General features: G+C 36.3%; 1 protein-coding gene across 3 annotated transcripts in view; it reads right to left on the bottom strand.

Moving 5' to 3' along the window:
- Positions 1 to 13,049, bottom strand: part of itgb2 (integrin, beta 2) — a 29,976-nt gene extending 16,927 nt beyond the window's left edge. Inside the window, exons 1-6 of one of the 3 annotated variants that reach the window (XM_065252254.2) lie at positions 12,935 to 13,049; positions 7,715 to 7,784; positions 4,762 to 4,819; positions 1,175 to 1,266; positions 823 to 1,009; positions 558 to 728 (exon numbers count right to left, since the gene is read on the bottom strand). In XM_065252254.2, the coding sequence (XP_065108326.1) occupies positions 558 to 728; positions 823 to 1,009; positions 1,175 to 1,266; positions 4,762 to 4,816 (505 nt within the window). In that variant the 5' untranslated portion in view covers positions 4,817 to 4,819; positions 7,715 to 7,784; positions 12,935 to 13,049. Of the gene's footprint in view, positions 1 to 557; positions 729 to 822; positions 1,010 to 1,174; positions 1,267 to 4,761; positions 4,820 to 7,710; positions 7,797 to 12,934 lie in introns of those variants that run through there. The other 2 variants (XM_065252255.2, XM_073811930.1) reach the window with 2 other exon arrangements.
- Between the last annotated feature and the right edge of the window lie 344 nt (positions 13,050 to 13,393).

Below are 13,393 nucleotides of genomic sequence, written 5' to 3'. Positions count from 1 at the left end.
TAGTTTTCAAAGTCCATTTGGATGGTTTTCATACACGAAGCTGGCAACCCTGGCAGTGCGCTTGCGCAGACATTCGGTTCGGATTCTATACAATGTACATGTAAACGAACATTTTAATCAGATTGAAATGTTTAGGGTGCATATAAACTGTATTGTCGTAACCTTCAATTGTATTAATTCAGTCGGATTGACACAATTTTGAGCATTTAAACAAAGCCACTGTGTTGTACAAAAATGAAACATTTGAGGGTACCACCCCAGTGATAGAAAAAGTAAAGTTTTGTATTTTTTTTGACAGTGTATTTGAACATCATTTGAAAAATATTTAGACATTATTTGACTAAATTCGTAGTTTTCTTTAAACAGTGAGGGTAATTTTCGGAAAGGGCACTTTGAACCTGTTTGACTTACAATATTTATGGTTGTAAATCGTTGTTATTTTATATCATGCTCATTGAGACTTAAAAGGGGTAGGTCACAGTTGTAGTTGTAGCCTAGTGGTTATGGTCGGGCTTGAAACTGTGCCTTGAGCAAGGCACCTTACCATCATTTCTCACCTATTCTGGCATTGCCAGTGATTCTCTTAAGCTCTTCGAGTAAAACTATTCCCAAGTTTTTAACATTCTCCAGATCATCTTTCATAGAGTAGGAGAGATCCATCAGGTAGTAAAGATCCACTGGATAGCCTTCTGCTTGTTTAAATTCCAGCTGAAATGTATAGGGTTTCCCTGAGAAAGCAACACATCCAACATTCTTTATAAAACAAACAAGTGCAAAGGTTAGTTTTGTTTCACAGGTTTTGTTTCTAAGTATGAAACATACCAGGTCTAAGATTCAGCTCTATATTTTGTGGTTGGATTTGCACTGGCTTAACACCATCAGTCAGGGGCTTGTCCTCAATTTTCTTTAATTTATTCATAGGGTCTTTTATACCCTTGCATCCTTTATCTTTAAGCTCGATAACAGTGTTGCACCGTACTGTTTCCTGCTCTCCAGTCTTGGTGAAATTCTGTGGTTTAAACAGGATGGAGTGAAATGTTAAGAGGAAACAAACGTTAGGGTTCGAACAAGTCAAAACTTTAAATAGTCCCCTTAATTTAAATTAAATGTCTCACCGAACACTTCAAATAACATCTGCACTGTAATATCTACTGCTTTTTAAAGCACAACTTACCAAGTCTGTACACCAGGCACAGCCAGGTCCAGATTTGATGCAGTCATCACATGTGTTTACTGAACCTTTTAAGCACTGCTCCTGAGAGTATGCTACAAGAAACAGTTTTAACATTTAGGTTCATTTATTTTGTTTGCATGATTCAACATCCAATAACATTGACATACTGATCAAATTTTATACACTGTCAGAATAAAAATGGTCCCTAGATGTTACTGGAGCAGTACCCACATCTTTGCACATAAAAATTTTATATTAGCACACTCTAAAAATGTTGGGTTTTAACCATAGACTGTTAAAAAAGATAGACGTAGGGTCCGTGGCATCACCCATAGGTTTCTGTCATTCGCCATCTTGGCCGCATGTCACTGTGCATCACTCGCGGATATCCGAAAATGGGTTTAGAGGCAGGACGTGGGTATAGCAGAGGTGGGTGGGTGCTAAAACCATGCCCACCCAGCTCGACCCTAGTGACAGCATTGCTGTTCAACATCACTAAATTGCAGTTTAAATCACTTACGTATTAACTTAAACTTGGTTTTAACCCATATAGTTGAGTGAAATATGGAAAAACCTGACAGTTTAGTTTTTTTCAACCCAAATTCAACGCATAGAAACAAGCCAGCAAATGGTTATTTATTACCCAACAGTCAGGTTTGTCCATAATTCAGCCAACTATGGGTTGAAACAACCAAAAATGTTTTAGAGCGTATACCTTATAGGTACATATGGATACCAAAGAGTGCATATTAGTAATTCCAATGTTCTAAAATGTATACATATTTGTACCAAAATGGCACATAAAGGACCTTTTCAAAAGCTAGGGACCATTAAATTTTTTCTGCAGGCAGTGTGCATCCATGGTTTGCCACAAGCTCAATGACAGAGAAAAATCCTATCAGTGTGGCAGATGAAGTGACAAATAATAATTATATAAATAAAATTAAGATTTTTTTAATAAAAAAGAAACTGAACAAAATTTTTACCCAAAATCTGTGCGCTATAATTTGGCATTTACATTACATCTATGCATTTGGCAGAGACTTTATCTGAAGCGACTTAAAGCGTACTTAAGCTATACATTGTATGAGCATGTGTGTTGCCTGGGGATCGAACACAGTATCTTTATTTGCTGTTATACCACGGGCTGTTGAATGCTTTATTCTGATTGGTTGAAAAATTTTCAAAGGGTATGCATTATATTTTAATAAAGGCACACCTAACCTGTCAAATGACTTAAAATAACCACCAAAGCAATGTCTGTGGTAACTGTGGTATAAGTGAAATAATTGACTCAGGTCCTATGAATGATTTGAAAATGATGCACACTAGGGCTGGCTATATCGATTCAGATGTTTCAGATCGATTCGATTTCGATTCACAAGGTATCGATTCGATTTCGATTCTCGGTTTGATTCCGATTCTCGGAACGATTTTTATACCCGATTCTCAGTTCATCTCAATGAATATAGGTTTAATACAAATACTATATTTCTAAAAAAAGAACATTGAACATAAGTTTACAAGGGTAATTAATAAAAACAAATTAAAAGCCACAAACCTGTATATTAAACTCTTTTATTTTAGGTACACTTGGGTACATTAAGGACGGTTTCACATTTGGTGCGATTGCCTGGTCCGAACCAGAGTTCGATTGCTCCCCCCTCCCCATGCCCCCCATGGACTGTGTTCGCATATTATTTTTGCATCCGAACCGCGGTACGCTTGCATCATCAAGCTGCAGCCGGCGCGTTCTCATGTTGCTTGGCAACCGCTGTAAACGAGAAGACGACAAGTGTGATTGACTAACTGCAAGCAGAGAGATGATTTCTGAATGCCTCCGCAAAAATTGACGTCGGCGGACAGACTGCGTTGTCATCGAAACGACTTTAGTATGTTTGGGGCAGACAGACACAAGTGCGTTTCTGTATTTTTTCTTTGAAAACAAAACCAAAGGTTTAAAAAAATAAGAACAAAACTCAAGCAAGCATTCTATGCATTTTGTTGTCAAGGTAAGTGCACGCACACAAACACACACGTCGGTTTTGGTGGGACATTCCATATAATACGTAATTAACAGCGGTTCACTTCCGCGATTTGGTACGATCGCGCTCACATTAGCAGCGAACCGATCTGGAGTTCACATGAAACGAACCCCAGACCACCCTTTTTAAGCGGACTCGAGTACGTTTCGCGGGTGCGCACCCGAGTTCGGAAGACAGCGATCACATCATCCAAATGTACCGAACTCTGATGTCAATCGAACCCGGGTGCGCACCAAAAGTGCTAATGTGAAAACGCCCTAAAACAGAACCCATCTCTAATTTTCAAATGCATACAATTATGTTAAATACAATAAAATTTAATGCAAGATGAAAAATGTATGCTGAAAAAAGTCAGAACGGTCTGGTGGAGAAGACTTATAATTAGATTAACGTTTATCTTACATTCAATGTTTGCATAAATAAATATGAAAAAAAAAAAAACGATTCGTGGCCTTTAAAAATAGATTTTGAATCGACCACGTAAAAAAAAAGATTAATCGAAAAATCTATTTTTTTGCCCAGCCCTAATGCACACCTGTGTTGTAACGCCGCTTTGTGTCGTGGAACATTAACACCTTGGATGGATGTGCATTATTTTCGATAATTCAACGGCCCGTCATCAATTATTCCTTACTTAATACAATGCTTTATCAACTGACCCTTACGAAAACAAACCATGGTTTTACTACATTGGAAACCATAAAAACATGGTTCTGTAGTTAAACCATGGTAACCACAAAATTACTATACTTTTGACAACGATAGTTAAACCACGTTTAGTGTAGTGAAACCATGATAGTATGATAGTAATCTATAGACTACACACACCAAAAAACATGGTTACAACACTTTTACTACAAAAACATGGTCAATTTTCGTAAGGGGAGCTTTTTTAAGCTTTTTAGAGGATACCATGTTAGCTTAGCAGCATGCTAATAGTAAGCACTGAAATGTATTTTGCATGATTGCTGTTTGTATAATATATGGAGTTGGTGCTATGTAAGCTGCAAATGTGACCCTGAAACACATAACCAGTCAGAAGTAACATATTATAGTATGTATATTTGCACCAATAGGCAACAATACATTGTATGAGTCAAAATGATACATTTTTTATACCAGAAATCATTAGGATATTAAGTAAAGATCACGTTTAATGAAGATATTTTGTAAATTTCCAAATTAAAATATAAAAAATATATCATTATAATGTAATATGTGTTGCTAAGGACTTCATTTGGACAACTTTAAAGTTGATTTTGAACTCATTTAAATATTTTTGCACCCTCAGATTTTCAAATAGTTGTATCTCGGCCAAATATTGTCATAACAAACCATAAATCATTTTTTGTAATGATGTACTATATCAATTTCAAAAATTGACCTTATTACTGTGGACTAACTGGGATCGGTCTCATTTAGGATGCTGCCTAAGTAGACAGCTACTTGTGTAGACCGTAGCATGCAAGGCAACTCATCACGGTCCTTCAGATAAGGACTAAAATAATCTTCAAAACAAATCCAGTAGTAAATCATACCTACCATGTTTTCCTACCAACAACAAGAGAAGCCCCCTCAGGCAAATTGACAGCAACATTTCCTAAAGTGAAACAGAATTATTCTGTTTTTAGTTTCATTTTAGTTTCCCAAACAACCACATTCAGCACCAACACTTAAATGCAAAAGGGATGGAAATTAGCACTAGATTTTGTGTCATGCCGGGTAAACTCGCTTGACCTACCGGCCACCGTGGCGGATAAATAAAAATAGCATACTGTTTCACCCGTACATTTTTAGAAGAGTCACACCTTCAAAAAATGTGGCGTTACATCGTAGGCGTTAAGTCATCTGCAGAGGCACTGCAGGTCACCGAAGGTCCAAATTTTTTTTTTAAAGAACGATGAAGAAAAGCAGACAATGGGAAGTCCCACGTTTGGTTAGTTTACGATGAGACAAGTCTGACAATGTTCTGCTCTGTATGTCATTCACGCAACGAATAGTTTCAATGGTCCCGTTCACACTGTATATTAATTCAGTTGTCAGTTCACTTTTTAATGCTTAATCCTGTTCTGTACACACACAATTCAGTAATTTGGGGACTGACAACCGCATTCTACCACTGATTTAACTCCCGCAAAATGCAGGTAGTGACAACCGCATTTACAGAAACTCTGCATAGTGTGTACATAACCCAACTGAACAACTAGTAGTTAATAAAGTGTTTAAACGTGCATCACGGACATGACAGGTCTCTCTTCTGAAAAAATAAATTCCTAGAAGGGGAAAAAGTATTCTGTATTCAGGGTGCAGAAAATGAGGCACGAACGTTTGCCGACTAGTGTTGCCAGATCTTGCATGAAAAACAGCGAATAAGAAAAATCCAATAATAAATACAAATGGTTTATCTCAAAGATCAAAATATTGGGACTAGCACCTTCCCACTTTAATAACACCATCAGCCAAAAGCCTTAACAGTATGTACGTACAAATAAGACATGGACCTGGCAACACTGCAAGACAGCACACAAAAAAGCGTACAATGTACAATGCCAAGACAGATGTCAATTGCAAAACATAACGCTGTTAAATGATTCTGGTCAAAGCTGTGAGTGATAAGTGAAAAGAAATGGTTATCTCTGTGTCAATCATCACATTTTCGGGAGTGAGTCTTGTTTCGTACAGACATGAAACTAATTTTTAGGGGATTCACTCCCGCATGCGGTTGCCACTTTTGAAAGTTTGCAGTGTGTATGAGGCCATGGGACTAACAACCTAAAACCTTTAATGAAATGTATATCAGTTGGTTTGTGTGTTTTAAAGAGAGAAAGAGAAAATGTCAGTATTTCATTAAGACTTGAGATTTAATAAACTGCTTAAGTATTGTAGATCATGTAGTATTAATTTTCAAATGCAGTTACACATTGTCAGATAAAAATAGTGATGCACCGATGTATCGGCCGCCGATATTTATCGGCCGATTTTTGATGAATTTGAAACCATCGGCATATCGGCAATAGCACGAGACAGGCCGATACCGATTGTTTATTAATTAACTGCATAAAGAAATCCATTGTATGTAAAAAATGAGTTAATGTTGTTAATAAAATAAATGCTGAGTAGCAAAAAACACCTTTTAAGGTTGTCATGTCTTATTATAATTGTTTTTGCTTAATTTGTGCTTCTCTTATTATGTTGGTCAGTTAAATGTTAATAAGATCCAATCCATGTTCAGTAAAAATAATTTGATGCAGACATAAACTAGCTTATAGACCAGCTGTATAGTATTCTATACAAGTGTTTAATATCGGTATCGGCATCGGTATCGGCCAGAAGTTGTCTGTTTAAATCGGTATCGGCCCAAAAAAATCCTATCGGTGCATCCCTAAGATAGTGGCTGCCACAGTGGCCGGTAGACAAAAAGGTTAATTTCCATCCCTGAAATGCAAATAAGAAAATGTATGTTTTTTTATTATTATTTTGAAACTTGCTACTGCTAGCTGTTTACCAATGATCTCTAGATATGATGTACTGTTGCTATCTCTGTGCAGTTTTGCAACAGCAAGGCGTTAAAAAAAAGTGTTAACTTCATAAAACTGCAGATGAGATGTTTTAGCAGAAGTCGATGACACGTTTTAGAGAAGAGGAGTGGTTGCTATAGTTGCTCCAGCTACATTTATTGCTTCATCTTAAAAAAAAAAAATAAGTTGCCCACACAGAGATATGTTTACACCTCTAGGTCTAAGGTGACATGAAGTGGTGAGCAAGGCGTCATTATTTTAGCTTACAGGAAGCTTCCAGTTTTATATTATTAGAATAGTAAACCCAAAAATTGTGACACTTCTTCTTTCCATTTATGTGGCGACGTGTAGTTGTTCACAAAAAATAAAATTTTGTCATCTGTTACTCATTCTCATGTTGTTCCAAACCTTTAGTACTAAAATCACTTGAGCACATTCTCATGTTTTTTTTAATTTATGGAAAATGTGTCATCACTAAACTGAACCCTAATCATTACGATGACAACAAGATTTTAAACAAGCACACATTTAATGTGCACGCGATAAACAATACTTGAATAAGTATAAGCTTTAAAACCTATGCACATACTATTTTGTCCTTTTTAAATGTGCTGTTTGTTATCGTTGTACAGAAAAAGCAGCTCAGCCGTTCTGCCTAAGATCTCCTGTCGTGTTGGTATGACAGTAAATGATGGTGAAGTATTCAATTTTGAACATTTTTTTAAAGTCATGCAAACTGTCGTGTCGTCCAATTTGGATAAAGCTAACAGTTGTATAAAAGATAAACCTATGCTGGGTTATTTCAAGCCTTAAGCAAGGTATACCATGCTTTCAAATTTAGCATAAAAAAAATGAAAATGAAACCCTCAATACGACTACACTTTTAGAATAACACTGTAAAGATAAACAATAAAACTAAATCATTATGCTCATTAAAAAAGTAATAAAACACATAAAACAGTTGTGTTCTTACTTACTGACAGTCGAAATGAAGCGCCCTATTGACACACAACCGTCATGGGTGGATATGAAAAAGAATCTGATTTCCTGAAACACATCACAGTTACTTCAACACAGAAAGTAAGTTAGCAAACTCTACACAGCAGGAAGAGATAGCGGGTGAAAAGGGAAATAAGGGGTGGGGGTTCAGAGAGAGTTTAGGCAATGCAAAAAAATTATTTCCCCTGGTTTCACAGACAAGGCTTTAGCCTAGTCCTGGACTAAAACAGATGTTTGAGCTGTCTCAACTAAAAATAACTTGACAGATGAAAAAATAACCCAGTGCCATTGAATTGTCTCAGGATGCACACATCTTTTAGGTATTTTTATTAAAGATGCTTAAACATCTTAAGCAAGCATTTTTTGACTAAAACAAGGCTAAATTTGGGCTGCCAGTGAAAGTCTAATAGACGATGCGTAACAAATAAAAGCAAACACCTTGAACCTTTGTTGACTTTGCTTACATGTTGGAATATCATCTTCAAGTTATTTTGGCAAAAATTGCATGTAACCCAATTTAAGGTTATTTAGGATAGAAGTGGGTTACTCATAGCCGGACTATATTAGGTCTATAGTTAGCCATCAACGTCTCGGTTTTTGCTTGCCTTTAGCTAAGCCATGTCTGTGAGACCACCAGACCATTGATACCAATGTATCAATTTAGGCTTTTCATGCCAGCCTTTCTAACTTAACAATGTTTAAAAATTGTATTTCAAGTAAAAGTTATTTGGGACAATAGCAAGGATACATTCACTGCTCACTCACATCATAACAAATTGGATTGACATTTTTTTTATACGGTTGTATGATTGCTTTGTGTAAATTGACTAAAATGTTTTAATAAATGCTTTCCTCTGCATCAGCTCTCAAAAATTGTTTTTTAAATATAATATACTGTACTTGTATAACAATGCTATTAATAATCATAGCTCAAGACTTCCTTTTTTGTTCAAGAAGACTACTGCAAAATAATTTCTTGCGTAACAGACAGCAGACAGATGAATGCATTTAAACATGTAACCCATGACCATTTATGCTATTATGTTATAATGCATGCATTATAAGCCAATGCATTTATTTTTTAATCAGACATAATAATAGTAATTAGTAATAGTGATTTTAAGGGCCGCCCAGGCCCATCCAACAGGCAATAAAGGCACTATGACAACACCCACCATTTACACCCACCAAGCATAAAAATAATTTATTACACAAACAGCAAAGGCTTGTCGAGGAGGCAATACAGGCCGCATGCGCAGGGACCTTATTGATTAACGTAGGGATCACAAAAACGGTAGGTGAAAAACCCCACAGGGATTTAATAACAGGATAAACTCTCCACACAACAGTCGATTGTAAAATGACAATAAATACAAAGCATCAGTATAAATAAAGACAGAAAACATAACAAAATAGAAGCAAAGTGGGCTAAACTGCATAATGTTAATTGAGGGTGTCCATACGGTAGTAAAAGGTAAAAAGAATCGACCAAAATTAAGGCCCTTGAAACGCAATTTGACTTGGTAGTACAATTTTTTTGCTTAATATTTCTGTCTCCATGTTTTAACTTCATCTAGCATAGTTTAAAAATATATACGGTGCTAACAGGATCTCGCTGCCAAAGTTTAAGCAGTCTGTGCAGATTGAGTGCACACACTTAACGCGTAGTATTTTCTCATTCGAGGTTACGTGCCCACGTCACGTTGCTGTGGGCGTGGTCACAAAAGCTAAACATGTACAAGTATTTAAGCACAGCAGTTAAGCTCACCATTGAGCTTGTGAGTATTTTTGGCACTATATTAGCCTTAAATAGACACACGTGTCAAAATTCCCGTCTTTGCAAGCATCCTCATACCTCATAAACACGACAATTTAGGCAGAGGTGTATACCGGCCATTGCCAAACTGTGGTCCGCGGACCACTAGTGGTCCGTGATGGTACTGCAGGTGGTCCGTGTAAAGGCAAAATAAAAGATAAAGGAATATATTTTATTAAGAAAAATATATATTTTTTAAGAATAAGTTTTAAGAAGCTGTTGTACTGATGTGATGACCAGTTATAGTTTTAGTGCTAGTAAGCATATTTAGAAGTGCAGATAAATTCAGGACTTTGTGTAGACATATTTTATTATGAATATTATTAGGTGGTCCGCGAAAATTCTTGATAACAAATAGTGGTCCACACACAAAAAAAGTTTGAAAAACCCTGGTGTATATACTATACTAAGTATTTTAGTTACATTTTCCAAGCATCTGTGCTTTATCAGAGTGTTTGTCTTGGGAAAAAATGTACTTTACTTTACTAAAAAATGTTCACGTCATTCTAAAGCATAAAATCATACTGTGTATTCATTTTATATTGCATATTAAAATTGATTTAATACCTAATTATATAAAAATTAAAGTAAAAAGTACAAAAAATTACTAGATGTTTAATGTTTAATTATGATCATATGTTTTGAAATGTATGTTTTCCAAAGAAAAACACTAATAAAATACAATTAATTAAAAATTTACTTATATGTAGAAAGTAAAAATACTTAAGTACTCTGAATTTACTCTGATTTAAGTCTTATGAGAAAGTAAACGGCTAAAAGAGAAAACGCATGTGTAACAGTATATTAGATCCGGACTTTGGTCTTAAAGGGGAAGTTACGTAATTTTGCTCCTGTCTGTCACTCATATTAATCAAACAGCATTGAGACAAAATTTCTCACTGCTCTTAACTAACTTTAAATCACTTTTCTATCTTTAATAAGATTTGTACGTCGACGAAATTGTACACGAGTTTGATTCGAGTTGATGAGTTTGCACCCCTGTGCTAACAGCTATTGTTAGGATAACTCAAGGGCTAGGGTTAAGATAAGGACAACTGAAACTCAACACTACAAAAAACAAAACATGATTGACAACGACAACACTTAATGATCACAATTAAACATTAGTGTACCTAATATGTATGATGGGTGTGACAGTGTCACACTTATACCTTATACCCCTCCCACACCCCCCGTGTTGGTAGTAAAAATATTGTGGAGGTGGTAAAAAAGGTAGCAAATTCATCTCTATGATTCCTGCATATACCCTGCAATCACGCAATTGCGCTTGTGGGTGTGTGTGTGTCAAATTGCGCATGCTTAGAAATGAAATGTTTACGTTTCATCTTTCAACAAAGATAAAAACAAGACTTATTTTAGTGAGGTTGCGGTGGTAGGCAAACTATGGCATCAATATGGTAACTTTCAAGAGCTGAAGAAAAATAAAGATAAAAGCAGAGGAGGAAAAGCAATCTCAAAGTAAAGGTATGTTCTGCTTTACATTGTTTAATGTGTATGCTAATTTAAAAACATAAAAAGAATGTCCATTAAATATACTATATGTATACAGAATACTATATCACCCTATAGCAGTAATTCTCAAAGTGTGGTCCGCGGACCACTAGTGGTCCGCCAAACCCCCCCAGTGGTCCGCCAAAAGATGACCTAAATTAGGCAAGTGTTTATACCAGGGCTATTCAATTGGCGGCCCGCGGGTCAGACCCGGCCCCCAAGATAATTTGATCCGTCCCTTTATGTAGTCTGTAAAAAAGACATCTCTAGAATAAATTTAGAAAGTTAGACAACGGGCCCTACAGTTACGAGTTGATGCGCGTGCGTCTGTTTCATACAGCATGAGCTGCAGAGCGCGAGTCACCTGACTGGTGCGAGCAGCTGTGCTGTGTCACGTGTTTATATTCACGCTTTGGTCCACAAGTTCAACGCGATCGCCTCCCCCGCTCGCGCCCGCTTCTCAAGACGCGATAGCTGACTGTGGTGAGTTAAGAGACCGGACTCTATGGCTGTTTTAACTTTATTTGTTGTATTTCCAGCTTTAAAACACTGCCTTTTCCGACAATTGTTGTCTGATAAGTCTGCTCAATTATGACTTCCTTATCAACAATGACATTTACGTTACATGTCTTAATAAATGAAACTGCCGTTTTTCCAAAATTCAAAGCGTCGTTCTCACACAATAATGCAATTTAAACGAGTAACAGTTCATTTGCACCACTGTATGCGTATCGTGCTGACAAACATACACCTGATTTCACTGCTCTTGCGAAATCTAAAAACCTATTCTGTCTTATTAGAAGCTAGCCTAATGTTTGCCAATTATTAAGATGGCTGTTGTTGTTGAAATAGGGCTACTGTAATAATTAGCTTTGACAAAAAACTGCATGAAACAATGTTATGTTCCATGTTATAAACTTTTTTGATATGTGCACTGAAGTGAGTAAATGAGTTAAATTCTCAATGAGTGTGATATGGATCTTATTTACCTATTTAAATGTAGAATAAAGCTTAATGTCAAGAATAAACTGAAAGCAGCTAAAATCCACAGATCTATTAATTTTGTAATGTACTAGTTTTTGTGTCGCCTGGGGCCGCAAACTCATGGGGCTGTCCTGGTAATAAAAATAAAAAAAAAAGATTAAAAATGGCATTTATTTAAACCCACAACGGTCAATTTTCACAGGTCCACAGTCAGCGCAGACCACCTGCAACTACAGTTAACGCACCTCAACAAATGACACAAACCAAGAACAAGTGGAGCCATTAGCATAAAACATGTTCTTGCTTTTCAAAGTGCACAGGGGTCTCGAGATGTGTTTTTCACATTTGAACTATTTCTAACTTCAAATGCCATCCAAAAGCAAAAACATCATGCTGAGAGACAGAGATAAACAGCGAGAGATAACGGACAACCTGTGGACTTTAGGGAAAAATGTAATTACAAAAAAATAGGATATGACTACCCGAGAGAAGTTTTATGCTACTAAAAAGAAACAAATCACTCAATGATGGCTTAGGAACAAATGGCTATGAAAGATCTTTAGTAGCTTAAATCATAGATACACAGATGGAGAAGCATAAAAAATATGAAAAAAAACAACATAAGAAGCAACTATGATTTCAGAGCAAAGCTCCAGATCATTAAAAGCCATATTTAAAAGGAACACATTAGAGTGTCATGTTGTAAAAGTGTGTGTTGCTTGTTAAAAATATGATGTCTCAAATCAAGGTTTAGATCAGAAATGAAAGTTTCTGTGCACCACAGAGATGTGACAGTTGATTTTACGTCATTTCTTAAAGATAAATAAAATCTACATCTATATAAAAGTACTGAATTTACTGTGTAATAGCTTAAAGTTAAACTTACTGTAAACAGGAAGCCGCGATCGATTTTACTTACGTAACTTATTACGTATGTATTTCGAGTACAACGGAATATTGTATTCGTGACCGTTTTTCAATCCGAAGGCTGCAACCTCCGGTGGTCGCATACTGTATGCAGGCTGCACTCGTCATTAAGCCTGGCGATTTAAGCATTCGAAAATCATAAGCATATTACAACAATTTACGATTAATAAAGAATAAAAATGAACTTTATAATGTTAATATTCTGAAATAAGACCGTCTTGATGACGTAGCAGACTGGAAAAGCGACCAACGGAGGCTACAGCCTTCGGATTATGAAACGGCCATCATATGAGGAAAATACAGGGCGTGGCTTGCGTTTCCACTGTGATTTGATTGGATTGGAACTTACTCGCATCTACGCTCCACCCTCCTAGGATGCAAGCGAGGAAGGACCTATTTTTTTTACAGTCTATGGGAA

This window comes from Paramisgurnus dabryanus, chromosome 15, assembly GCF_030506205.2.
Source record: "Paramisgurnus dabryanus chromosome 15, PD_genome_1.1, whole genome shotgun sequence".
Lineage (NCBI taxonomy): Eukaryota > Metazoa > Chordata > Actinopteri > Cypriniformes > Cobitidae > Paramisgurnus > Paramisgurnus dabryanus.
The sequence above is the reverse complement of the archived record's forward strand: the minus strand, read 5'-3'. Positions and strand labels throughout refer to the sequence as shown.